Raw genomic sequence first — 25,508 nt, 5'->3', positions numbered from 1 at the left:
AAAGAGGAAAACAGCTGACAAACGAAATATTTCAATTAAGAGATCGTCTGATTCTCGCACAAAACGTCAAAAAAACGACGGCCGATTAAATTTCCTCTACATCCGCACAGGAACTTCTCGAGAACGTTTTCATTCTATTTGTCCGTGATTGTGTTTGTGTCAAAAATTATTGGTGGGTCTGGTGACTTGTGCTTTACACACACGAACTGGTAAGCATCGGACACCAGTGTTTACAAATATATCGTTATATATTGTTAGTTTACCGTTCACAAGAACAACTGAAAATACGAATGTTATTCATAAAAATGTGGTCTTTGTTAAGTTTCATTAAATATATCTGTTAATTAAATTATTTATAAGTAGTATTAATAATTAAATCACGTTATAATATTAGTATAGGAATGCAGTTTATTAGACTACAAAAATAATATTATTTTACATAAGTTATTAACAGCATTCTGTAACATAATAACATAAGTAATTATTTAAATTTATCATTGAACTGGAGTGGAATGCTAGTTTTTTGGTTTGTTAATATTATATGTAGTAGACAACATTACGTTGAAAATAAAGTAATTTTGATTTAGTTTATATTCACAAGACGTTCGTCATTTCAAACATTTTATATCAGATTTTAAGTTGTAAAGACAATTTGTGCTTCGTTTAGTTTATATTTATATATTTTTGGGATGCAATTTAATTTAGTCATTAACAATAGAATTGAATATAAAAAAGATAAATCCTCTGTAACGTTTAAAATAATGGAAAATTATTATGGCTTACATCCCCACAGTCGCAGTCGAAACTTATGCTCTCTTACTGATATCTTAAAAAATAAAATAGAAAAATACAGTAGATGCTGTATTAGATAACAATGGAGCAAAGAAATATTCGTGTGCTAAGTGCTTTTGTGCCTCGTCTCACCTCTATCTAAATTGGGTCTATCACTATCCTAAATTAAAAGGAGGTGATAGGATTAAATGTACTTGGATATTCTATTCCAAATCAGGTTCAGATATCGGACAAGAACATGATTTGGGATACCAAATTAATTTTTGTAATTTAATTTTAGTATATTGCCAAATAATAAACTGATATTAATATTATAATTGTAAATTCGTAAAAAATACTTTTCTAACAATTTACTGCATCACTTGCTCACAGAGGTTAAAAAATCTGATAAATTAGATTATCTCAACGATAGTGACTAATTTTAACAATTGTTATATTAAGTTTTGTGCGCTTTTAAACTGTGGTTCTTCAGATAAAACAATACAATGATTGTCACTGATTCGGTTACATGTTCCGATATATCAAACAACATTCTATTTCTTTTTAACTGGGATAAAATGTAATGAAAAATCTAAACAAAACAAATTTAAACCTCACAAAAATTACAACGGGCAAGTGACAATATAAATAATTGGACACAAGCTTGGAAAATTCTTAATGAAAGTAAATCTGTACATGTTCAGTTCACCTAAAAAAACAGACCGTACAAGCACCAATAACATTAAATAATAATATCATTCTATATAGCAACAACGCTAAATATCTCGGAATGAATTTAGATGCAAAACTTCGCTGGAAGGAACATATAATGAAGAAAAGAAAAGAACTGGAATTGAAATATAGGAAAATGTACTGGCTAATTGGAAGAAAATCGCAATTATTAATACATAATAAATTGCTATTATATAAGCAAATACCAAAACCAATATGGACATACGGGGTTCAATTATGGGGATGTTCTGCAAAGAGTAACATAAATAAAATGCAAATTTTTCAGAACAAAGTCCTGAGAGATATTGTGGGGGCACCCAAATACTATAGGTCTGATTACCTACATCGAGACCTTCAAATACCCACAGTCAGTCAAGAAATCAAGAGAATTGCAAGGGGACACAAGGAAAGACTTCATTCTCATGAGAATATTGAAATATTGCAGCTTTTGGATACCACCAGAACAGGAAACAGACTCAAAAGAATCAAACCATCTGATCTTGTGTAGTGTTGTATAGTGAGGTGCATATAATAAAAAATACAGCAGTGACATGTATAAACATTATTTCATCAGAGACTGAGATAGGGCCGATGGGTCCTCTTAGTTATCTATTTAGATTATCTATAAAAAAATAATAAGAATTAAAGTACCAATTGTTTCAACTTCCTCCTTCTGTCGGCTTTCTGTTTCTTCCCAGTTCTTCTTCTTACTGTAGAGGAATAATGAACAAGCTTTCCGAAAACCACTACACAGATCAGATCTATAGATTAGACGATAGCTCTAACAAATTTATTTAAAAATAATGTTTTGCAAATATAAATTTTTGTCTATTTCTTTTTATGAAAAATTCTTAGTACATCTGGAAGAAATTATTGCACATCGTTCGTGTAATAAGACCTTTCTTCTTTTGATCTGTTATTCTGTGTATCATGGTCCATAGCAATCTCACTTCTCCAAATTTAATGACATTAGGTATTGGCTGGATATTAGATATTGAATGAAATATAACAATAGTCTACACATAGGGACGCCTAGTAAGCGCTCCTCTACCCAGTTCTTGTAAATTATTTGTGTATTTCAAAGATATAATATAAATAGAATATATCTAATTATAATAATAATATATCTATTATATGAATATGTAATTAATTTAGAGTACGAGAAACTCCCATAATCTCGTAATATACCCTTTAATATCCCTTAAAGTAGTTTGTATATTCTAGATTACGTTATCCACAAAACACTTTTTTTGAGGATAGTCTCAAGCTCCTTCAGCGGGTCATCAATACTTACAAAACAAGATTTAAAACAAATTGAAAACAGAAAATGTCACATCGAGTCAGTATTATTTTTCACTAAAATTTGGGAACGAGTAATGAATTGTGAACAGATGCATTAAACATTTCATTGCATTACAACAGTTAATTGATATGTGAACATCATCAACACGTAGGATAATTATTTTCAACCCTTTCATCTGGCCTATTTTGAAAATGCTTATATCATCCGTAAACTCTTGTTTATTTTTTGTTATATTTTAAAGTCTCCTTTTTACCAACTAGTGTTTATTTGGACTGGACCTACAGCTTAACATGGGCTCCGAACTTCGACATTAAACCTACGGACTGGCGAGTATCCTACTTAGAGGTTACCCCAGAAGACACCCGACCTTACCCAGCCTGATTACTAACGTGACTGGAATGATTTTCCTTGTTGGATTTTACATTCTTTCCGAATAAGCAATCACAAACATAAATTTGTATCCATGTCCCAGCATGATTTGAACTTGGCACTATCGCAACAGCATGAGGACCATCCTGTCGCCTTAACCACTGCGCCAACTAAGCCGGCAAACTTTTTCAGACAAAATCTTATGTCGTACTGACACATTCTCTGATTATTATTTATAATATGAACAAAAGCGCACGTGTTGTTCTTATATCAGTTAGCAAAAGAAAGTAGATCTATAAATAATTATTATACACACTTCACAACAAGACGAATTTTCAAATTTCCTGTTATTTTTTGATTACATCTCGTATTTACAAAAAAAAGACATGTTTTAGAGAATTATTAAATACATTATTATGAATGGCAATTAATTTGAACCTCATAAATGTGTGGAATAAGATATATAATAAAAATCTAAATTGTGTATCATAGTATGTGGTATTATGAATGTATATTAAAACTAATGAAATCAAATACTACTAAAAAAGCAAGTTTTAATACATCAATTTAGGCAGAGTAAAAACTGATTGTTCTATTCACAGATACTTCCGATATCAATGTACTAAAAACGCCAGAAGTTTTAGCTAATAATGATGGATTATATTAGAGAATTTGATATACAATTAGAAAAGGAATATTACTACGCTGGTGAAAGTATATGTGGTAACGTTGTTTTGGACACAATAGAGAACTTCAAATTGAGAAGTAAGTACTTCTTAGACTTTCAAATTTAACTTAGCTTAAACTTTGTTTTGATTACAGCTATAAGAGTTATTTTAAGAGGTAAAGCCCATGCTGAATGGAAAGTCTTATTTTCTGGGGATCGGCGAACCGTAAGTACTTTTTAAGAACAAATTTTATAATGATATATTTTTAAACAGGGACAGTAAACCTTAAAATAAACTACTTAAATGTATAATTCATTATTATTGATCGAAAATTAGCGTTAAACAATTTTGATGTATTTAATAATTTAATAAAATGAATAATATTTATTATTTGATATTATAATGTTTTAGTTTGACACGATTTTATATTCCATATAAACAAAAATAAAACAAAAAATATAATATATAAAATAAAATACAATTACTAGTGCAAAGGCAAGCCTTATACTGATATATTTTATCCAAAAATCTTACCATGTATATTGTAAATCTAATTATACTATCTATAAAACAGTTCTAAAAATTACCAAATTTAAAACATAAAAAACTAATGAACTGTTTTAAGAACTAGTATTCTAATGCAATACATATTAATACTAATATGAAGGTCACAGAGGAAAAGCATTCGATATGACATTTTTATATTTTTTGAACTATCAATTGGACAGTGAATTCATATTCGCATCATTCGCAAATACTTATATTTGAAGTGTGACAAAAATATAGGTTATATAAGCTAGAAGCAACTCATTAGTGAGACTAAATAGAAGTAATGCCCCTGTCAATTTAACTAACCGAGATATATACCAACCTGTTGATATTGACAGAAAATAAACAGATTTTCTGTCAATATGTAAGTCAGTCAATTGGCCCAAGATTGTTGATTTTTTCACAGGGAATATTACAATTTATCTTGAACATCATCTATACTAATGACACCTTAAAGAAGTTCCTATTTTACATAGTCCTATAATGATGGTCTTCCAGTTTCGAAGACAAAATTTAATAAAGTAGAAATTAGTATGCATAGGGCATAGAGTAGTATTTACTCTAACTCGCCGAACTATTGTCAACTGCTCGAGTCGTATCTTGTAGAAAGAAAATTTAGTCTCGTATGAAGGTGCATTCTCAACACTTAAACCTATTTCGACTGCACTTTCCCTGGTTAGTGTCTTAGTACCACTTCTATATCTGCTCTACGCAGCTTGTATTCTAACAATAGAAGCCAATAGTATTTGAAACATTTGCCAATGACATAGTTATCGTAGCAAAAGTTATAACAGGTCAATTGAAAATTCCCCGGCCTGACAGATAGATAGCGCTACTAGAATTAAATCCATATGTTTTTTAGTTATCCCTAACCTTCAAAAGATGCGTGTATAAATTTGACAGCTGTCGGATGATTAGTTTATGTTTTATAGCATTTTGAATAAAGCAACTTTTGTTATTGTGGAAAAAATGGATAAAAGAGAATTTCGCATATTGATATAATATTGCTTTTTAAGTTGGCTTAAAAATTTTGGCTTGATGCCGAGTTTCCGGACATTTCCCTAGGAAAATCAACCATCAAGTTTTGGTATGCTAAGTTTAGATGTGGTGAAATGAACACCGAAGACGGTGAACGCAGTGGACGACCAGAAGAGGTTATTACCGACGAAAACATTAAAAAAATCTACAAAATGATTTTGAATGACCGTAAATTGGAATTGAATGAAACAGCAGACACTCTAAAGATATCAACTGAACTTGTTATATCATCATATCATTCACGAATATCTGGTTATGAGAAAGCTCTGTTTAAAGTGGGTGCCGCGCAAGCCCACTTTTGACCAAAAACAACGACGAGTTGATGATTCGAAGCAGTGTTTGAAGATGATCAAGCGTAATAAACTCGAGTTTTTGCGACAATATGTAACAATGGATGAAACATGGCTCCATCATTCACTCCGCAGTCCAATCGACAGTCATCCCAGTGGACTGCACATGATGAACCCGCTCCAAAACGTGGGAAAACGCAACAGTCGGCTGGCAAGGTTATGGCGTCTGTATTTTGGGATGCGCATGGAATAATTTTCATTAACTACCTTGAAAAAGGAAGGACCATCAACAGCGACTATTACATAGTGTTAATGGGCCGTTTGAAGGGCGAAATCGCCGAAAAACTGCCGCATTTCAAGAAAAAGAAACTGCTGCTTCACCACAATGCACCGTTTCACAAGTCAGTGAAAACGATGGCATAATTCCATAAATTGGGCTTCGAATTGCTTCCTCATCCACTGTATTCTCCAGATCTGGCCCCTAGCGACTATTTCTTGTTCTCAGATCTCAAAAGAATGCTCGTTGGAAAGAAACTTTCGTCGAATGAAGAGGTGATCGCCGAAACTGGGACCTATTTTAAAGCAAAGGATAAATCGTAATACAAAAATGGTATCGAAAAGTTGGAGAGTTACTATAATCAGTATCATCCTTGAAGGGAATTATACTGAATAAAAAAAAACCAAAAAAATGTGTTTCACTATATTAGGCCGGGGACTGCTCAATTGACCTGTTATCTCTAATATCATAAAACCAATTTGGGCCTATGGGGTGTAAATATTGGGTTACTTAATAGTTGGAGTTAAGTTAATTGGTGGCAACTAGTAAGCTAATGCTGTCAAAATAAAGTTCAACGTTTAATTATCATTGCTTATCGCTAATAACCAACGAAGAGCTGCATAATGACTTCAGAATCAAAGGGATTTACAAAATTATTCAATATTCCATTTCAAAATATGAAATATAGTTTATATATAGGTTACTAAATCGCAGCAATATGGAAAGAATACAATTATTAGACGATGCGCAGGAAATTAAAGATTGAAACGAACCAAACCACATAAATTTGTATAGTGTATAAGTGTTATTCTAAAATTAAAATAAACTAAATAAATTAAAATTGTACTAACCATATCTAATATAAGATGTAATTAATTTTAAAAAATTGTCTTTCTGATAAAATATGTTTTATCCAGTGTCCTTCATATATATTGTCTGTATTTTAATATATATTATTTTATTATATATATATATATATATATATATATATATATATATATATATATATATATATATATATATTAAGATATTAATTTTAAATAATCCGTTAGGTTAAAGAAGACCAATATTTTGTTGATCAGCGACAAACAATATGGGGCGAAAAAAATCTAGAATCTACTATACCAATTTTACCAAGAGGTGTACATAAATTTCCATTCAAGTAAAATACATTATGATGTACACTTTATTCTATAATATTAAGTCATTTTTCAGATTTTCTCTTCCTGAATCAAATCTTCCATGTTCTTTTGAAAGTAGACCCGGACAGATACGATACTATTTTAAAGTTACTATAGATATACCTTATGCTAGTCCCCCTCAAGGAATGAAATATTTTACAGTAATTGGACCACATATAGATTGTATGGATGAACATTATTTAGTAAGTGTAATAAAATTATATTTTTATATTATTATGTTATATTTATTAAAGTTAAATATTATTAGGTCTATAAATATCAATTTAAAGAAAAAAGTAACTGAAGGTGATCGAATGCTGTGTGAAACTTATGGCAACCATGCTCCATCTATTTCAACTGGTGTCGATATTTTAAAATTGGTGATTTTAATACCAAAGACAAAGAGCACTCTGAACAACCACAAACATGAAGGCGGGAATTTGAAAAAATTACTCGATGATAATCCATGAAAAAAATAAGAAGAATATGCAGAATTGTTGGGAATAACGCAAGAAACCATTTCTGTTAGCTTGAAGAACATGGAAATTATCCAAAAGCTTGGATAAAATATTGAAATGGGTTTGGTCATCAGTTATGAAAAGCTGCTTCAACATTAAAAACGGAAAAAGGTTTTTTACATCGGATGGTTACTGGTGAGAAAAAATGGATGCATGACGATGATCCAAAATGAATAAAATCATGAGAACCATCTGGTCACGCATCAACATCAGCGACAAAGCCGAATATCCATGGCTCCAAATTAATGGTGCGATCAGGTTGATGTGTTATAATATAAGCTGCTAAAACCTAATAAAACTATCAATGGGATCGCTATCGACTGCAATAGATGTGTTTGAGTTGAGCACTGTGCGAAAAACTGCCGGAATACGAGCAAAAACACAACAATATTACTCTTCAGCAGGACACTTCTCGACCACATGTTCCAAAACCGGTGAAAACACACTTGGAAACATTACTATGGGAATTGCTACCGCACCCGCCGTTTTCGCCAGACTTTGCCCCTTCTGATTACTACTTGTTCGTGATCTCTCTAAGCAGCTCTTCACTTCTTGTGAAGATACTAAAAACTGGAATATGGGTAGCCTCAAAAGATACATCGTTTTTTCAAGATGGAATGCGTAAATTGCCTGAAAGATGGAAGAAGAGTAGTGGATATTCAATGTCTTGTCGATAAGATACATTAAAAAAGACGATACAGTCAGTGTACGTCTTCAAAATATATGACGTCGGCACGTCGCAATATTGCCACGTTAACTTAAAATTTCGGTTTACGGAACGTTTGCCGGTTTGTAATTTCTAATTATGATCACAAATGTTTTGAAGAATTTTGTAGGCATTTGACAACAATGTCATCAGACAGCGTTCTCTCTCATTTTAACTATGGTAAAATTAAAGAGAAAAATCCGCTCGGAGTTTAAAACGAATTTTTCATTTTTACAAACTATATTTGATATGGTATATTCGACGTCATCTGTGATTGTTTTGTGCTGGTTGTTTTATTGGAAGTACTATGGTAGATGATTGTTTCAAAGGTTTATTACATTATAATAAACGTTCTTTTTTTGCAATCAACTAAACTTTTATTTTTGAACCATTTTACTAAAAATTGCGTATACTTGTCCCACATAACTCTGAATAACGTTTTATGACTTGATCTCTACCATCATTGAGTCGCTTTATTTAATTAAAACCCTATATATATAGATAATATTTATTAGAACAATTTACATTTTTAGAAACCATCGGTGCTCGAAAACAAGAGATCAACATGTTGTTGGTGTTGCAAAAAGGGTACGGTTTCTCTTCGTTGCGTTTTAGAGAGATCCGCGTACGTGTGCAAGGAGAGTATCAAATTAAAAGCCACGATTGACAATCAAGGCGAAGAGGAAGTCAAATTAAGAGTTAGGTTAGGTCATTAAGCTTAATATATACTTTGTACCTTTAACATTTACATTAAATTTTTAGGTTAGAACAAATTTGTGAATATTTTATCGATAGGGGTGTACTGGGTGCTTCGAAGGACCAAAAGCAAGTCGTTTTCGAATATAGGTTTGTAGTCGATTATTTGCTGAGTTATATAAATTATTCAATAATAATATATTCAATAAAATATAATTGTGATATGTTATATTTGTTTAGATTACGTTTTATTTGTATCTTATTGTAGGGGGAATCCTGTTAAAGCCCATAAAAGAATTAAATGGGACAGTGGAAATGTGTTAGTAATTCCTCCAGTTCCTACGACTGTATTAGGAATATGTCGTTTGATACAAATCTATTATATATTAACGGTAAGTATATATATATATATATATATATATATATATATATATATATATATATATATATATATATATATATATATATATATATATATATATATATATATATCTAGTATCTAGTATCTATAACTAGTAATCACCCTGTAGTCGAAATTCGACCACAATTTATTAAGTTAATCACCTTTCTCTCATAACAGAGCAAAGGGAATAGTTTAAAATTAATATATTACTAAAATTTGTTCTCACAATACTGTCTATAAAATCATAAATATAATGTCTAATATCTGTTATGTAATGAATGTCTGCATATTAAAGTAACTCTCAAGCAATAACACTCACCTTTCTAAATGGTAGTTAATTAAATTTAATTAATAAACTATTTCCATATATACTTCTTAATTTTTATTAAGTTTCAATAATTAACAGTAACAATTTTACATTACTAAACCACTGAACATTATAACAAAGTGCTATAAGTAAAGTTAATTTCGGAACTGTAACAACTTCAGAGGACCAAACATATAGTCTGTTCAAAGTTATTTTGTGCATACGTTATTTGATTTTGTGACATCAAAACGTCTCAATGTTGCCGCATCAACTCTGAATTTTAGTTCAGTTTGGCTTTGACATACAACAAAAAAAATTAATTATACAGCCACAACAGTTTATAGGTTAGAGTTATAACCTTTTACAAATTGCGACAGGCAGTACATTAAACATCTTGATGACGTATGTACAAAAAAGCTTTGAATAGACCATAGGTATACAAGATGTTTCTTTGCTTTTATGTTATAAGCATAAGTATAAAATAATTTTGAAATTGATATTTGATAGTAGCGTGTATATTAAAACTATAACCAACACGATTAAGTAATTTATTTTTTATAATTTAGAACTGTATATTAAAGAAATTTATTTATAATCATTAAATTAACTATTGATTTTTCTACGTCTATAAAATCTTTTAGGTTTATAAAATAAATAATCAAAACAATCGATACAAAGATCAATCAATAAAATGTCATATAGTCACATATCTTATTACATTAATCGTTAAACCTCTTAATATTTATCAATGCTTTAAAATGTTTACAAATGTACTGTTAATAATTCATAATTTATTCCATTTGTCCTAGATGTTATCTCTATGCAAATTATGTAGTTAGTTTCCTTTTAACTGTTGCATATTTTCATTACTTTATTTATGTATTCATATAGTCTTTATCTTTTTTCCATATTTCTCACCTAAATTATATATCCATTACTATCGGTCCTTAAGCAAAAAAAAATTTCTTAGCTGTTTTGTGCCCGCCAGGCATAAAATCAATTCAGAAGCTGATTTCGAAAATCTGAATAACTTGGTAAACATGTAATAATCTTGTAATATGTAAAATTTAGGGATTTTCCTTCCGATTCAAAATTGCCTGCAGGCATTTTGCGGTAGAGCTCTGCAATTTTGATTTTAAATATTACGCCTCCGTAGTTGATTAAAATTTTGTTATGTCAAAACTAAAATGAACTAAAACTCAGAGTTGATGCGGCAACATTGCGTCGTTTCGTCATCATCAATTTAGACGACGTGTGTTTACTGTTTTATTAAACGTATATATAGACTATTTAAAGTTATTTTGCATACGTCATCTGAATTTGTGATGTCTCAACAACGCAATGTTGCCGCATCAACCCTGAGTTTTAGTTCATTTTGGCTTTAACATACAACAAAATACTAATCTAAACAAAATAATTGAACAAAGATGCTATCAAATATAATTTATTTTAACATTATAGTACATCTAAAAACTACAGTTAATTATACAGTCACAATAGTTTATGGGTTAGAGTTCCAACTTCTTATCACTATTGCTCTAACAATTTTGCATACGTCTGACAACCGGACGACTTTTCACAGGCTCTTTCGTTTACATGTTCGAACTAATCAGACAACATTGTGTCTCTTTTAACTAAAATAAAATGAGAAGGAAAATATTGTCTGATTCTAAAACGAATTTACACTTTACGGCAGGCAACACATTAAACATCTTGATGACGTATGAACAAAAAAACTTTGAATAGGTTATAGAGTAGAGATTTAACATTATGGGTGACTTTATCACCTTTTCGTGTCGTTATCAATTAATATGCTGTGAGACATGGAAGCATTTGATTAGTTTATTTGAATTTCTGTACTTCCTTTTTTTGTTATCACACATTTCCTGTTTTGGACGACATTATCTCGAAAATAATATGGCTTCTTTCTAGGTTAGTTTGGATACATTGAAAGAACCAGATCTAGTTACAGTAAGTTTGCCTTTAACAATTGGGACGGTACCTTTCCGAATACCGAATAGCGATAAACACCCGGTTATTAAATACGGTAAGCGGCAGTACTTAATTGTTCATCTTTAATTCTAGTTTATTAATAAATAAATATACTCGGTATATATTATTTTTCTAACAAAATCTAAACAAAACACATCGAAATCTTATACTTTAATTACTAGCTCAATATTTTTATTTAAAAAGTAAATTAAGAAATGTTAAAAGTGTTGTATTCACTTTTTTATTTAATTTTCATTAGAACATGCCTGTTCACATGTAGAAGGTGGACAATACTTGGCGCCGGATTTTCTACTTGGACAAGTATATGATGGAAACGAACACTATTTAAGGTAATTAATACAGATGTATTTTATTGAAATACTATTTTAATTAAAAAATCATTTTATGAAAAATTTATTTTATTTGCGATCAAATTAGAGCTGTTTGAATATCGTTGCTCTTATTTTTTCCTAATTTAATTTTTTCCCACAAACACTGGTGAATGCACTCGCATAGGATTCTTCAACATAAATTATATGCTGCAAAGTAATTGCTATTTGATCAAAAATCAGCTCTTGAATTATTTTTAATATACAAATAATGACATTTCAGGATCTAAAAAAGAAATAAAAATTATCAGTTTTAACCCCTTGTTAAAAATTAAATTATTAATTTGATGATTTACCGCGAAAAATAAAGTAAAACATTAGATAGCTGTATTTTGGCCGAAGATTTGTAAAAAACAAATTTTAGAAAGCTCATTAACTCAATAAATATATCGTAAAACTTGTATGTAATAAAATACAAATTGTTGCAACGCCCACTTTATTCCTCAGATTTAGTTACAAAAACCATTTTGATTGAAATGTTAATAAAAACCCAAAAAATATATAAATGCATTTCAAAACTTAATATCGTGTTTTTCTTATAGGGTTTATAAAACTACTTATATAGTTCTTCCAATAAAACAGCCAATGCACGTCATAGAAGACTTCTAATATACTGCCAAATGCAATTTGTAAAAATATAAAATTCGTTTTACACTTAGAGAGTATTTTTCATTTCATTTTACTCCAGTTAAAGAGATAATGCTCTCTGATGCTTAACCGAGTCAATCTATAAAATTCGATTTATGTTGGTACTGATCAACCCTGTTGTCATATGTTTACGAAATTCTTGAAACCGTTAGTTATTATAATTAGAGGTTATAAACCGGCAAACCTTGTAAATCAAATGTCCCCTTTTCTGTGACAACATTGCGACGTGCTGACATCATAACTTTTGATGACGTGCAATGGCTGTTTTATTGGATATATTATTTATATGCTTCTTTATCTCTTATTTGATTGTATATTAGCCTACATCGAAGACTTCTAGAGTTTTTAAAATTAATGAATTTTTCATATAATATATCAATTTGATCAATACTAAAATTCATAGTAGTTAATTATATTTTCATGGTTATCATTCGACTTCTGAATACTTTTTAGTCATTTTCAAAAAAAAGTAAATAAAACAATTATATATATTCATAAAGATAACAAAATAGTTTTGCCAAGTCTTTGCATTTTATAACATTTTTTATTAAATACCGTACCTAAACTTTAATAATATGTGTATCATATTATTAGAAATTATGATTTCAGGGAACCCATCGTATTATATAAGCCAGTTTACGTCACCGTGGACAAGTCAGAAGAAAAATGAGAAACTCAAGGCAATAACTAAGATAAACAGGGTAACCCACCTCAATTTTATTTTATACATCTCTATGTAACTTATCCAAGACTGAGTAATATAAATTCGCAGATTAATTTTTTTCCGTTAGTTAAAATCGATTGCTTCTGATAGATTATATAATTATTATTATAGTTTTTGGACGCTTATTGTTATTATTAATTTCATATTATTTAATTTAATACACTGAAGACATACGTTTAAAGTAAGAAGTAAGAAACATATCTAGATAAAGGAAACTAACAGTGCCAAAGGTGTTGCCATTTTTTTAATATTGGGAGAATGAATATATTCTGACGGCCTTTGTGTGAAAATTATTGCAACAAATGCAAATTAATTCGCGTCTTTTGTGTGGATAACTATTCCGTGACCAACTTCTAACGAGTTTATAACTTCAACCTGTATATGACATAAAGTAAAGCTTCCTTGAAATTCTTCGTTTTCAAATTGTTTTGTTTTATAAATAGTAGCATTATATAGCTTTGCAAAACAGCGATATTTTATTCAAACTTCTAATAACATATTTATTTTTATATTCCTTTATCCAAGGCCGACCAACCAAATTTTCAACTATGATAATAAAATATCAATAATAGCATATAATTAATCTGATTTTGATTATTTTTTGAAACTCTAAACTCGTACTGAATTTCAAGATTATTACTGGACACGATTATGTATTTTTATTATAAATAGAATATACAATGTTCTACTTACAAAATCGTCTAGATTTTTTTTTAATTTTCCCGACTTTCATTATGATAAATGGTGGTCAAATGATATATTTCTGTCTTTTTATTATTATTCATAACTATAATCTTCACTTTTAACTGGAATTGATGATCTCCCACAGTAATATTGGCTATTATTCGTTATACTAAAGCTTTTAAGTAAGGTAATGAAAACTTTAATGAAAAAGAAAGAAACAAAACGAAGGTGATGTCAAATATGATATATTTCAATATCGAAGTACCTGCACCGATATATTCATTTATGGATATTTATTTATTAACAATGTATTTCCTTTGCATTTGGTTTTTACAGGTACATCTTATATCGGGTACCTTTTTCTCTTGTAAATTTATATTTTTCATCTAATTTCATCTATATACTTTGTGCACTCCAAACATGTAAAACAGAGGTGTCAGCCGGTGAATCGATAATTCGATATATAGAAATTTTAAAAAATATCGGTATATTGTTTTCGATATATTTTTTAAAATATCGATATTTCGATAAATTTTTTAGGTTATCTTTAATTTTATCTTAAAAATATCGAAAAAATATCGGGTGAAAAATACTATATTATCTGCAAGAGTGTCAGCACTCAATTCTTATATATTATAATCAAATATACATGCTTATATATCATATTTTTAATAACCACTAAAACTTATGTACAAATGTAACATTCCCTACCTAAAGGTGTTAGATAACTAGTCACATTTTATATTTTCTGCTTTTATATGCTTTGAAAATGATAAAATTTGGTAATTTTGTTGATGTGGCATCTAGAACATATTCTAATTTATTTATTTTTTAATTTCCTCTATTACCAATAAAAAACTAGTATGTTTTTTCTGAATTTCGTCGAATGTTCACAACCATTTTTAACCATTTAATAAGCCTCTGCAAAGATAACTATAGAATTAGCAAATAAACACAAATAGGTGAAGATTATCGAAATACGTATGCGCAGAACCAACCAATCATATAGGACATCTTGTTTATTTTCCTATAGTCTGTAATACATTGGTCAGCCTTGGCTTAAAGATATCAAAAATCGTAAAATTATACTCATGGAGTAATAGAAAGACAGATAAATAGGGACTCTGTATAAAAGTTTTGCTACGTCCAATATCTAGATGGCGTTATCATCGCCCATTCAAGTAATTTGAGTCGTCAGTATAAATCTCTTTTATAGGAACCTGTAAAGAAAACATTTTGCTGTAAAGGCATTTGATTATTCTTTGATAAAATTTGCCAACAATTTCATTTCTGAAAAAGTTTATTAAATAAAACGAAAAGTATATATAAAAACAATACTTTAATGCATTTCATTAGTACCTTTAACTTAATATATTACAGTTCTGCCTTTTTATTTTACTCAGAAAATGTCGCTCAAAATATAAACAACAATGTAACCATATAAATAAAGTAGATCAATCAAATGCCTTCGCGACTCTTATCATAGCGATTAAAAAAGTAATAAGTTCAAAGTAGTGACATCTAGATATTGAATGTTGCGAAACCTTTCTCCTTAATCGCCTATATAGTTAAATCTCTCTTTTCTCTGTAATTATACTATAGATGTAATATAAACAAATAAGATTATATTTTAAATATTACTTTCAGTGTATCGCATACATGTTCCTCTCTATATGTCTTTAAACTTTTTCTATAAACCAAAACACATATTCATTACATCTATAAGTAATAGATGAAGTAATTTTACAAAGGGGGTACGGAACTGTAGAATAACATGATGTGCCATTTTATTGAAAAATGATCGTTCACTTTTATTTATGTGTTAATAGGAAAAGAGTAAGATCGTCAATTAATGTAATATTTCTTTAGTTAAAGTTAGTTCTGATAACGCGTAAAATATTTATAGAAAGCGGTGTATAAATTTATTTTAGTTGATAATTCTTTTATATTATTGTTAGATATATAATTAATACGCTTATACAAACTTTGTATGCGCATTTTTAAAGTATATTTTCGTTCGAGAATCGCGTTCTTAACCTCATTCTTTAAATAACCTAGAAAACTGTAAAGCAATATAAGTGTTTTATTTTTAGTAGCTTTAGTAACTAGTATTATAGAAAGAATGAAAAACTACACTGGACTATATATAGTATAGTTAGCATAGATAACTACCCGATAATACCCGAATATACATGATAATTTACCCGAATATACATGATATTATTACATGACCACAGAGTAATATATAGAGTGTTAACTTAATACAAATAATTTCTGAATTGTTTTGCGTGGTCTCAGCAGGAAGGCGCTGAGAACGTCAGTTCGTTGAATATCATTGGTTAGTTTAAATTACTATTACAGGGACCTGTAAAAAAACATTACATTGGTTGAGGATTTCATCTGTGTCATATGACCAACCTCCGATGTCACATTCTACTGGCCAATTAAATTCGAAATAAAACCCAAATATAATTTTTCAAAAAAATGTATTAAAATAGAATTATATATAAATACAAATATTATAAAGTATCAAAATTTATAAAAATTACATAAGATCAAAAGACGCAAGACTAAAATGTTGTCTATAAAATCAAGCTCATCATGTTGGTTTACAGATTGTATTATTTTATTTTATACTAATGTAGTTTTTAACATCCTTGTTGAAAAAGTCATCTCGGTTAAAGAGCCTTAAGCCAAAATATTAATTATAAGTATCTTAACCAATATACATTTGTTTCAAGTAAATGATCCCCATAAAAATAATTAAATCTTTAATTGATAGCACTCTATAAACAACTTTAAGGGTAAAAGGGTATTAAAAAACTTTTTATGTATTATAACTACAATTACCTTCAATGTAATTTTGCTATCGCCCAATTTGGACCCCTTTTTGTTCTGTTGTATTCCTGTAATTAACAATATATATGAATACAAATGCTCTATATAAATAATTGTATACGTACCAGGTACAAAACAATGCTAAGTCACACACACAATGTTAATCTAGCTAACTTGGGCTGTTTCTTCCAATGAAAACGACGTCTGGTTTTATTTCTGCGCATACACTGGATACGCAACACTTTTGAGAACGAAGATACGTTGTAATAAAATAATAGTGATTATAATTAAGGCACAAAAATGGTGATCGTACTCAATGTCAGACACACAAAAATGGCGTCATAAACAAACCATAGAAACAAACAATGGGGTTATCGAAATTAGCCAGTTAAATTCCTTTGTAGTGAAATTCAAAAGAACCAATAAAAAAGTGGTCTCAGAGCCAGCATTAGTTAGACCACGCAAAACATTTCAAAAATGGAACATGTATCATCCATACCATAAATGTATATTATAGTCTAAGAGCTAGCGACGTTTTTGAGAGAGAATTTCAGGTAAGCTGATCTTTTGACATATTATCTCTTTCACTTTCGGTCAGCACCCGGCCCATCTGGCTGGCGCCAAGGATTGCATTTACTAGTGCGCACCGTACCTGTACATGTAAAATACTCAATTTTTAAATTAATTAAGAAAGGATAATTTTTTTAAGGTATTGATAGGCTTAACATCGATATATATCGATATTTTTAGATGATATTTTTCGTTATTTTTTCCAAAAAAATTAAATATATTACTTTAACATTATTAAAAAACATATCATTATTTTTAATAAACTTTTTAAATTGGTACTTAATTTTAAATGTTTACAGTATTTTGGTACTTTAAGGATTTGGTAATAAAATTATTGTCTGGCAAATTAATTTTACGTATTTTGATACGTAAATAATATCACATAAAAATACATCAGTCATATTGAGATAATTTGAAAAAAAAATTATAAATAAAAAGTTATGATATACAATCATAAAAATGTCTGGCAATAAATTAAATATTTTTGTAAAGCCTATCAAAAATCATTTTAAAAAAATATCCATTCTTAATTAATTTAAAATATTCACTATTTTCACCTGTACAGATACGATGCGCACTGGTAAACGCAACCCTTACCGCCAGCCAGATGGACCGGGTGATGACCGAGAGAGTGAAAGAGATTAAATGTCATACGATTGGCTTCCCGGAAATTCTTGTTTTCTCTACGTTGCTAGCTCCCGTACTATTAATGAAATGCATAATTTTACGTGAACCGATTCTATTTCAATTGCCATTGCTCTTTAAAAATGTGCATATATAAATATTAATTATAGGAATATCATATATGATGCAATGAGAGTGTACTTATTTTTGTTATTTGCACGGTAGATTATGACACCACCGAACGATATATCCCTTTTAATTATATTTTGATAATATTACCCTAAATTTGAATAGTTATTAAAGAAATTATATATGTAGAGGAATTGCAATTAAATAAGTCCAAAATGGAACACAGTCTTCTATTTTATAACGTAGACTGAAATACATTCTTTTTATACAAAACATTTTAAACTAGATACATAACGTTTTATCAAACTTTTAATATTTTTTATCCTTTTATTAAAAGTAAATAGAAATAATGCACAAAAACGTTTACTACTAGATAATTAAATGATAAACAGTTTAAATGCTTAAATAAGTGTTAATAAATAGTCTATAGTAAATGTTAATAGATCTAAAAATATAATGAATATTTAAACCAGTAGGTTGTTAACCATTAACATTTTCTCATATAAACAAAATCTAAATACAAGTTACATTGTTAAACTTAAAAGTTTATTTCCTTTGTTAGATTTTCCATTAGATGGTAACATGATTTATAACTAATAAAAAACTAATTTATGCGGGATTTCATTTTGATCTAGCCTAAAAGTTCTACAGCTCTACATCGAAATTGAAAAATAAATTAATTGTTTAAAAATACGAAATCTAACTTCTAAGTTACAATGTAATATATCCAGAACCTTACTGGGTATAATTAAATAATGGACGTGTTGAGAAAATTGTATTTTCCAATGAAAATGCATTATTTTTACCACTAATTTAAAATGCCAAAATAAATGTAACAACAATTAGGCTTCCCTGTTGTGATAATATTAATTTAAGATATTATTTTACATACACACAAAAAAACTTTTATTTTCAATGGTACAACTTTTTTGCTCAATATTCATAACAAGAAAAACAGTTATCAATTCATACTTATAAAGACGTTGTACATATACAGTTTTTGTAGCAAATACTGTCCCGCTATTAACAATTTCTTATATTTAATATAAAAAACAACTGATATAGTATTGGGTTTTAAATTTTATTTAATGTAAGTATTAATAAGGTGCAAATTAGTATTATTATCACTAATAATATGTAACAAATGTGAAACAGATTTAATATATTTTGAGAATATAACGTAATTTGATGTACAATATATATTGTATTTGCACAAATTTAATTCATATATTAAATTTCAGAGGTATTAGAATCAGATTAAAATCTCTATATAATTTTAGTCTGTAAATGTATATCTGTAAATTAATATAAGTTCGTACATTTTTATAAACTGTTAATGAAATTATTACATTATTTTAACAAGTTGCATGTTGAATTTAACAGCTACTAACATGTTTATCGACAGCCATGATAAATCTCCTTATTAATTTAATTTTTATAACCATTAATAGTATGCGAGTTGTTGATTTGTGCAACAAATTATTTAATATAACATATTATATATATGTTGATAGTAGCTGATATTTAATACTATAAATAATATTCAATACAATATATGTTCTTAGAGGATGATAATTTTTTAATATGTAATAAACCACTACTTTACTGTGTAAAAATCACATGATTTTTCATATTTATATACTAACTTTGTTTCTCTTATTATTGGTTTAAAGGCCTACCGTCTATTTGTTTTTAACAAAATTTACAAAATATCTTTATTTTGACAGGTCTATGTTCTAAACATGTCACGTGATATTTACTCAGAGTTCAGAAAAATGTATATTGTTGTTTATTATTTTTGTAAAGTAATTCACGTTCTTTAATGTATTCATGTTAATAGACCATTTATATTTATAAAACTCGGTTTGAACACAATGTAGGAATAACAAGAATACAATATTTAGTATAAAATCATTTATTGTTACTGTTACAATTTAATATAGTTTTAATAAATGGTTGTGTAAGACATTATTCTATATTTATTAAAGCCGAGAGACAAAAGTACTAAAAATTATAAGATTAGTATATATTTTTCATTATAAAAGCAATTTTTGTAAAGCTTCGTATAATAGGTCGTTAACTAATTCAATTAATAGAATTAATTTAATTTAATAAGCTTATACGATTAAAAGGCTCTGTTTTAGAGAGTAGAGTTTTTTTTATCAAAGAGTGTTTCAAATAACCGGTGCTCAAATATGATTAATAAAAAACTTATTTAATAGAAATAGTGTCAATATAGTAGTATATACTAGTGTAATATAGTAGAATATCTATAAAAATAGGGGTGTCGAACAAATATCGATTTTAAAATATCAAAATATCGATTTTTTCTTGCAGACCGACACCCCTACTATTAAATTCTGTGGTACTCACTCATATGTTCTAAAATTCCTTTATATTCATACATAATTTTATAAAATCAAATTTTATTAAAAGAAGAATATTTTGAAACTAAAAATATTTGACTCACGTGCTATAAGAACATAACCTCTAGTATTCTCTCTAAGTTTATTTGGTACATTTGCTGTAAATTTTAATTAATAAAAAGTTTTATTGATTAAATGTAAGTGCACATATTAGTAGTATATGATATATTTTTGAATTAATTATGTTTTAGCTTTACGGTAACTTATATATTTTCGAATCGCAATGGGCCGGTTTAGGAGTAAATTAAAAGGGCAAACAAAAGGAAAGCGATGGCCGAAGGGTCAAAGTTCCAGTTCAAATCCAGAAACCAAAAAATTTAGGGATCAAGCAAAATCTAGGTTTTTCCAGGACAATTTAGGACCCAGCTCGTTAACTGAAGCTACATTGAAAAGACATGATGCTCTACAACTTTTTAGCAACACATCACAAAAACCTACTGAGATGGAAACTGAAAATTCCGATGGGCAGTCAGAAAGTAGTTATGGAACATATACATCATATCAGTCAATGAAATCTTTTGCATCAGAATGGTCTGATTGCAGCAATATGTCATTTGGAAAATTTATGAATACATTTCATGCAGATTCAGCACTACATAAACAAATGCTTGCTGTTTTGGCTGCAATAACTGAAGTTATCAAACAAAACGGAGGGACGGAATCATCTACTGAATATTATTGTTCTCTTCTAACTACATTAGAAACTGTGTATAATAATGAAGATAAAAATGAAGAACAGATAACAGCTGTTTTAGCATTATTGAACATGGGTATTAAAACAGTACCAGAACCAGTTTTGTGTAAGAATTTTAATGATGTTGCTTTAAAAATGCTTCTCATATTAAAGGATTTCTCAAGTGCTGAAAATAATGTAATTATAAAGTCAACATTAGGGATATTAACAACAATTCTAAGAGCACAAGAACTTGCTATGTGGTCACATGATACTACCAAGCAGATATTTAATGCCATATTAAATCCTTTCTGTATACATTCAAAACCAAAATGGAGAAAGGCTGCCCAAGGAGCTGTAGCTGCTATTGTAAAAGCACCCTGTTTTAAAAATAATCCAAGTCATAATATTCCAGCAGAAAAGTGTGCCGTGTTTTGTGAAGGAATTTTAGAAAATTGTTTGGGGTCAGGTGTTGGGAAAGTTAGCTCGATTCAAGCTGGACAGACCACAATTCTACATACTTTAGGATTATTAAAAGAGACTATACGAAGTTTTAGCAAGTCTTATATAAAGAAATGTTGTGAGACCATTTTACGTTTAATGACCCTTAATTATCCTATAGTAAATTCTTGTGGTTTACAAGTTATACATTCTTTATTTACATCTCAGCAGCCTGTAATATCAAGTGATCTAAATGCTAAATTAATAACTGCCCTTTATGAATATCAGCCTGCGAATACAGATGTTCAACCAACATTAGCATGGCTACTAGTAATGCAAGAAGCTCATGTCCATTTGGGTGATGTGGATGTATCAATGGCTATTAACTTATTACCTAAATTATTTATAACTGTCTCACAGATGTGGTTAAGTGGTAAAACTGAAGTAATAAGTGCAGCAACACATTGTTTGGAGGTAAAATATAAAATGGTGTTTGGAGGAATAATCTACATATTATTTTGTAGGTACTGTTAAAAGATGTCATTGGTCCGGCATCAGAAAAAAAAGAGTCTATTTTAAAATACTACTCAAAATTGGAAAAATGTTTTAATGTGATACATTTATGTTTGAGCTATCAATATAATGCAGTATGGAGCCAAGTTTTACACATAATTGGTATTATGTTTGATGTGGCTGGTATGAATTGCAGTGATATGTTTGTTGAAACGTTAAAGACATTAGCAGAATTAAGAGATTCATTTAAATTTAGGTAAGGCAATATAGTCTGTCTATAAATTACCACCGTTTCTTTTAAATTAATAATTAATGCGTAAGAGTTTTATGTTGCAAACGTGTTAATTTATTACTTATGAAATATCAGTTAAAATTAATAATTCGTTATTATGTATTACTTATTCTTCTTATTATTTTTAGTTATAACAGTGAATTAGAATATGCAGTTGGTGCTGCCATTCGTTCAATCGGCCCCGAAAGAGTGCTCGATATTATACCATTGAAAAAAGAAAATGGCGACTTAAATATTGATCGCTCTTGGTTACTTCCTGTTTTAAAGGAAAACATAAAATGCTCAACATTAAGATATTTCAGGGAAGGTATTTTCCCACTAGCAAGATACTGTCAACAAAGATCTGTCCAGTTAGCACAAGCAAATGATGGAATTGGAGCCCATAGTAGTGAACTACTATATTTACAGTTATGGAATTTATTACCATGTTTTTGTATTAATCCTACAGATATCAAAGAAGAATTTAAAAGTTTAGCAAAAATGTTAGGTTTAGCAATCTCTGAAAGAAAGGAATTACGTTTGTCTGTTATGGCGTCATTAAGAAAATTAATTCAAAGCGCTACAGAAAGTAAAAATGAAGAGGATTTATTGGAAATTTCTAGATTTGATAAAAATTATCTGCCTATTCTGTTCAATGTTTATACCACCAAACCCATTGGAACAGATGAAGAAGGTCAAAGATTAGCTTCATTGGAAACTATTAAAATGTATTTAAAAATTTCCAGGTCTGAACTGAAATCTCAGCTTTTTTATAATGCGGTTGAACGCCTAAATACATCCAGCGATGAACCCGAAGATCATTTTATAAAAGAATCAATTCTAGACTTAATAAGAGCTTTAATTCCATATCAGTCAATGGAAGGAATTGACACTATATACCAACAGTGTGTGAAGAACTTGCCAGATATCAAAAATAATAAGGAACAGAAAAAAGCTTATCGTTTATTAGAAGAGATAGTTTCTAGTGATTCAGAAGGTTGCAAAAATTTTGTTAAATCAAATAGGAAGGACGTTCAAAAATTATTGATGAAAAGTTTAAATACAGCTGCTACATCTAGTAAAGGAGCTCGTCTGAGGTGCCTTAATTACTTGATTAAATCTCAATCGAAATTGGACCATGAAAGCAAACTTATTCGAGCTGCTGTTCCTGAAGCTGTAATGTGTTGTAAAGATATAAATGAAAAATGCAGAGAGACAGCATATACCCTTCTTAATACAATTGGTGAAATATTGATGAATCATGATCAACTGGATCAATATGTCATTATGCTTATTACTGGATTAGCAGGAACTCCGCAAATGGTGTCCTCAACGATTTTAGCATTAGCATCAACTTTACATAATTTTTCAGGAGCTTTAGGCCAACAAAATATAAAACTTATTTTGGATAATATTATAGTGTTAGCTTCTTCTCCAACCAGAGAAATAGTTAATTCTTGTTTAAGTTTTGTAAAAGTATTTTTTACTGCCCTACCAGTTTTAATGGTTCAGGCATCATTAGAAAGTATTCTAAAGGTTCTTTGTGGCATGACTGATGATTGCAAAAGACATTTCAGAATAAAAGTTAGAGACATTCTTGATAGGTTAATTAGAAAATATGGAGCAGAGAATATTACTCCATTTGTTCCAGGAGATGATCAGGTTATGCAGAAAAGAATCAAGAACTTGAGAAAATTGAATGATAGAAAGAAAAAGGCAAAGATGGAAAGAAAGGAAATGAAAGACGAAGAAATGGAGGAGGACTTTACAGTTAAATCTAAACCGAAAACTGTTGAAGAAATACTTGCTGATAGCGATTCAGATCTTGAAGAGGAGACTGATCAAAATATACCTAAGTCAAAGAATAAAATTAACACTTGGATAGAAGAAGATTCTGAAAATATAGTCGATTTTACCGATCCTACAGTTGTAAGTAAAATAACGGCTACGAAACCACGTGATGCTTCCGCTCAAATTGAAACACAAAAGAAACCCGATAAATTAAAGAACAGAGGTTTTAAAACAGCAGCTGACGGTAGACTTATCATTAAAGACGACGATGACGACAGTGATAACGAGAATAAAAGAAAATTTGATAAAATTAATTTAAATTCAGACTCTTCTGATTCAGAAGACGAAAGCGCAAGTGCAGTGGAAACATTGTTATTGTCCGATAGAAAAAGAAAAAGATCTGGATCGGTTAAGAGCGGAATGAGTACATTCAGTCAGCCACCATCTAAATATAAAGCTGGTGGTATTGGTATCCATAGACCGGTTAATTCAGCCTCTTCTGTAAAAAGTGGAATGTCATCATTAGGTGGTGACTATAAAAGTAAGAAAGCAGCTGGAGATGTTAAAAGAAAAGGCAAGAAATTGGATCCATATGCATACTTGCCTTTGCAAAGAAATTCACTGAATAAGAGAAAGAAAGCTAAAGGTATGGGCCAGTTGAAAAGTATTGTTAAAGGAGCAAAAACTGGGGCACTGAAAGGCGCTAAAGCAAAAAAGCATAGAAAGACTTCTATGTAGGTAGAGGCTCATTGTGATTGATATCTTTTTAATATATTTTTAGTTTTTTTTAAATTAATGCGTGTTATATTCTTATAATAATTATTAGTTATAGACATTATTCATAGACATATTATTTGTGTTTAATATTTAGTTTGTTAAAATAAATTATGTTATGTAACTGTTGTTTTTTAATAATTTTATAAGCAAGTAGTTTTTATTTTAACAGAAGTTAATTGAGACTCTTATGGAAAGTTTTTGTAACTTCTT

At 29.2% G+C, this 25,508-nt stretch overlaps 2 protein-coding genes across 2 annotated transcripts; both read left to right on the top strand.

Moving 5' to 3' along the window:
- The first annotated feature begins 14 nt into the window (after positions 1-14).
- LOC143192761 (arrestin domain-containing protein 3) lies at positions 15-20,372 on the top strand. The gene is made up of 11 exons (XM_076398322.1): positions 15-209; positions 3,778-3,940; positions 3,998-4,068; positions 7,050-7,159; positions 7,213-7,381; positions 8,936-9,110; positions 9,170-9,248; positions 9,367-9,490; positions 11,741-11,855; positions 12,060-12,150; positions 13,447-20,372. The coding sequence occupies exons 2-11, from the start codon at positions 3,826-3,828 to the stop codon at positions 13,505-13,507; spliced, it is 1,110 nt and encodes a 369-aa protein (XP_076254437.1). The 5' UTR covers positions 15-209; positions 3,778-3,825; the 3' UTR covers positions 13,508-20,372.
- A 493-nt stretch (positions 20,373-20,865) lies between these two features.
- Positions 20,866-25,419, top strand: LOC143192756 (RRP12-like protein). The gene is made up of 4 exons (XM_076398307.1): positions 20,866-20,969; positions 21,024-22,420; positions 22,471-22,715; positions 22,880-25,419. Exons 2-4 carry the CDS (start codon positions 21,056-21,058, stop codon positions 25,257-25,259), a joined length of 3,990 nt encoding a protein of 1,329 aa, XP_076254422.1. The 5' UTR covers positions 20,866-20,969; positions 21,024-21,055; the 3' UTR covers positions 25,260-25,419.
- The last annotated feature ends 89 nt before the right edge of the window (positions 25,420-25,508 follow it).

The sequence above is a fragment of the Rhynchophorus ferrugineus genome, unplaced genomic scaffold, assembly GCF_030347505.1.
Source record: "Rhynchophorus ferrugineus isolate W39M unplaced genomic scaffold, kcgeb_rfMv2 rfM3, whole genome shotgun sequence".
Classification (NCBI taxonomy): Eukaryota; Metazoa; Arthropoda; class Insecta; order Coleoptera; family Curculionidae; genus Rhynchophorus; species Rhynchophorus ferrugineus.
This window is presented reverse-complemented; position numbering and strand designations above follow the sequence as displayed.

Coding starts and splice junctions, on each gene's coding strand:
- LOC143192761 (XM_076398322.1), top strand. CDS start 3,826: ATGATGGATTATATTAGAGAATTTGATATACAATTAGAAAAGGAATAT. Junction 9,111..9,169: donor CAAATTAAGAGTTAGGTTAG/GTCATTAAGCTT, acceptor TTTTTAGGTTAG/AACAAATTTGTGAATATTTT. Junction 11,856..12,059: donor ACACCCGGTTATTAAATACG/GTAAGCGGCAGT, acceptor AATTTTCATTAG/AACATGCCTGTTCACATGTA.
- LOC143192756 (XM_076398307.1), top strand. CDS start 21,056: ATGGGCCGGTTTAGGAGTAAATTAAAAGGGCAAACAAAAGGAAAGCGA. Junction 22,421..22,470: donor CAGCAACACATTGTTTGGAG/GTAAAATATAAA, acceptor ATTATTTTGTAG/GTACTGTTAAAAGATGTCAT. Junction 22,716..22,879: donor AGAGATTCATTTAAATTTAG/GTAAGGCAATAT, acceptor TATTATTTTTAG/TTATAACAGTGAATTAGAAT.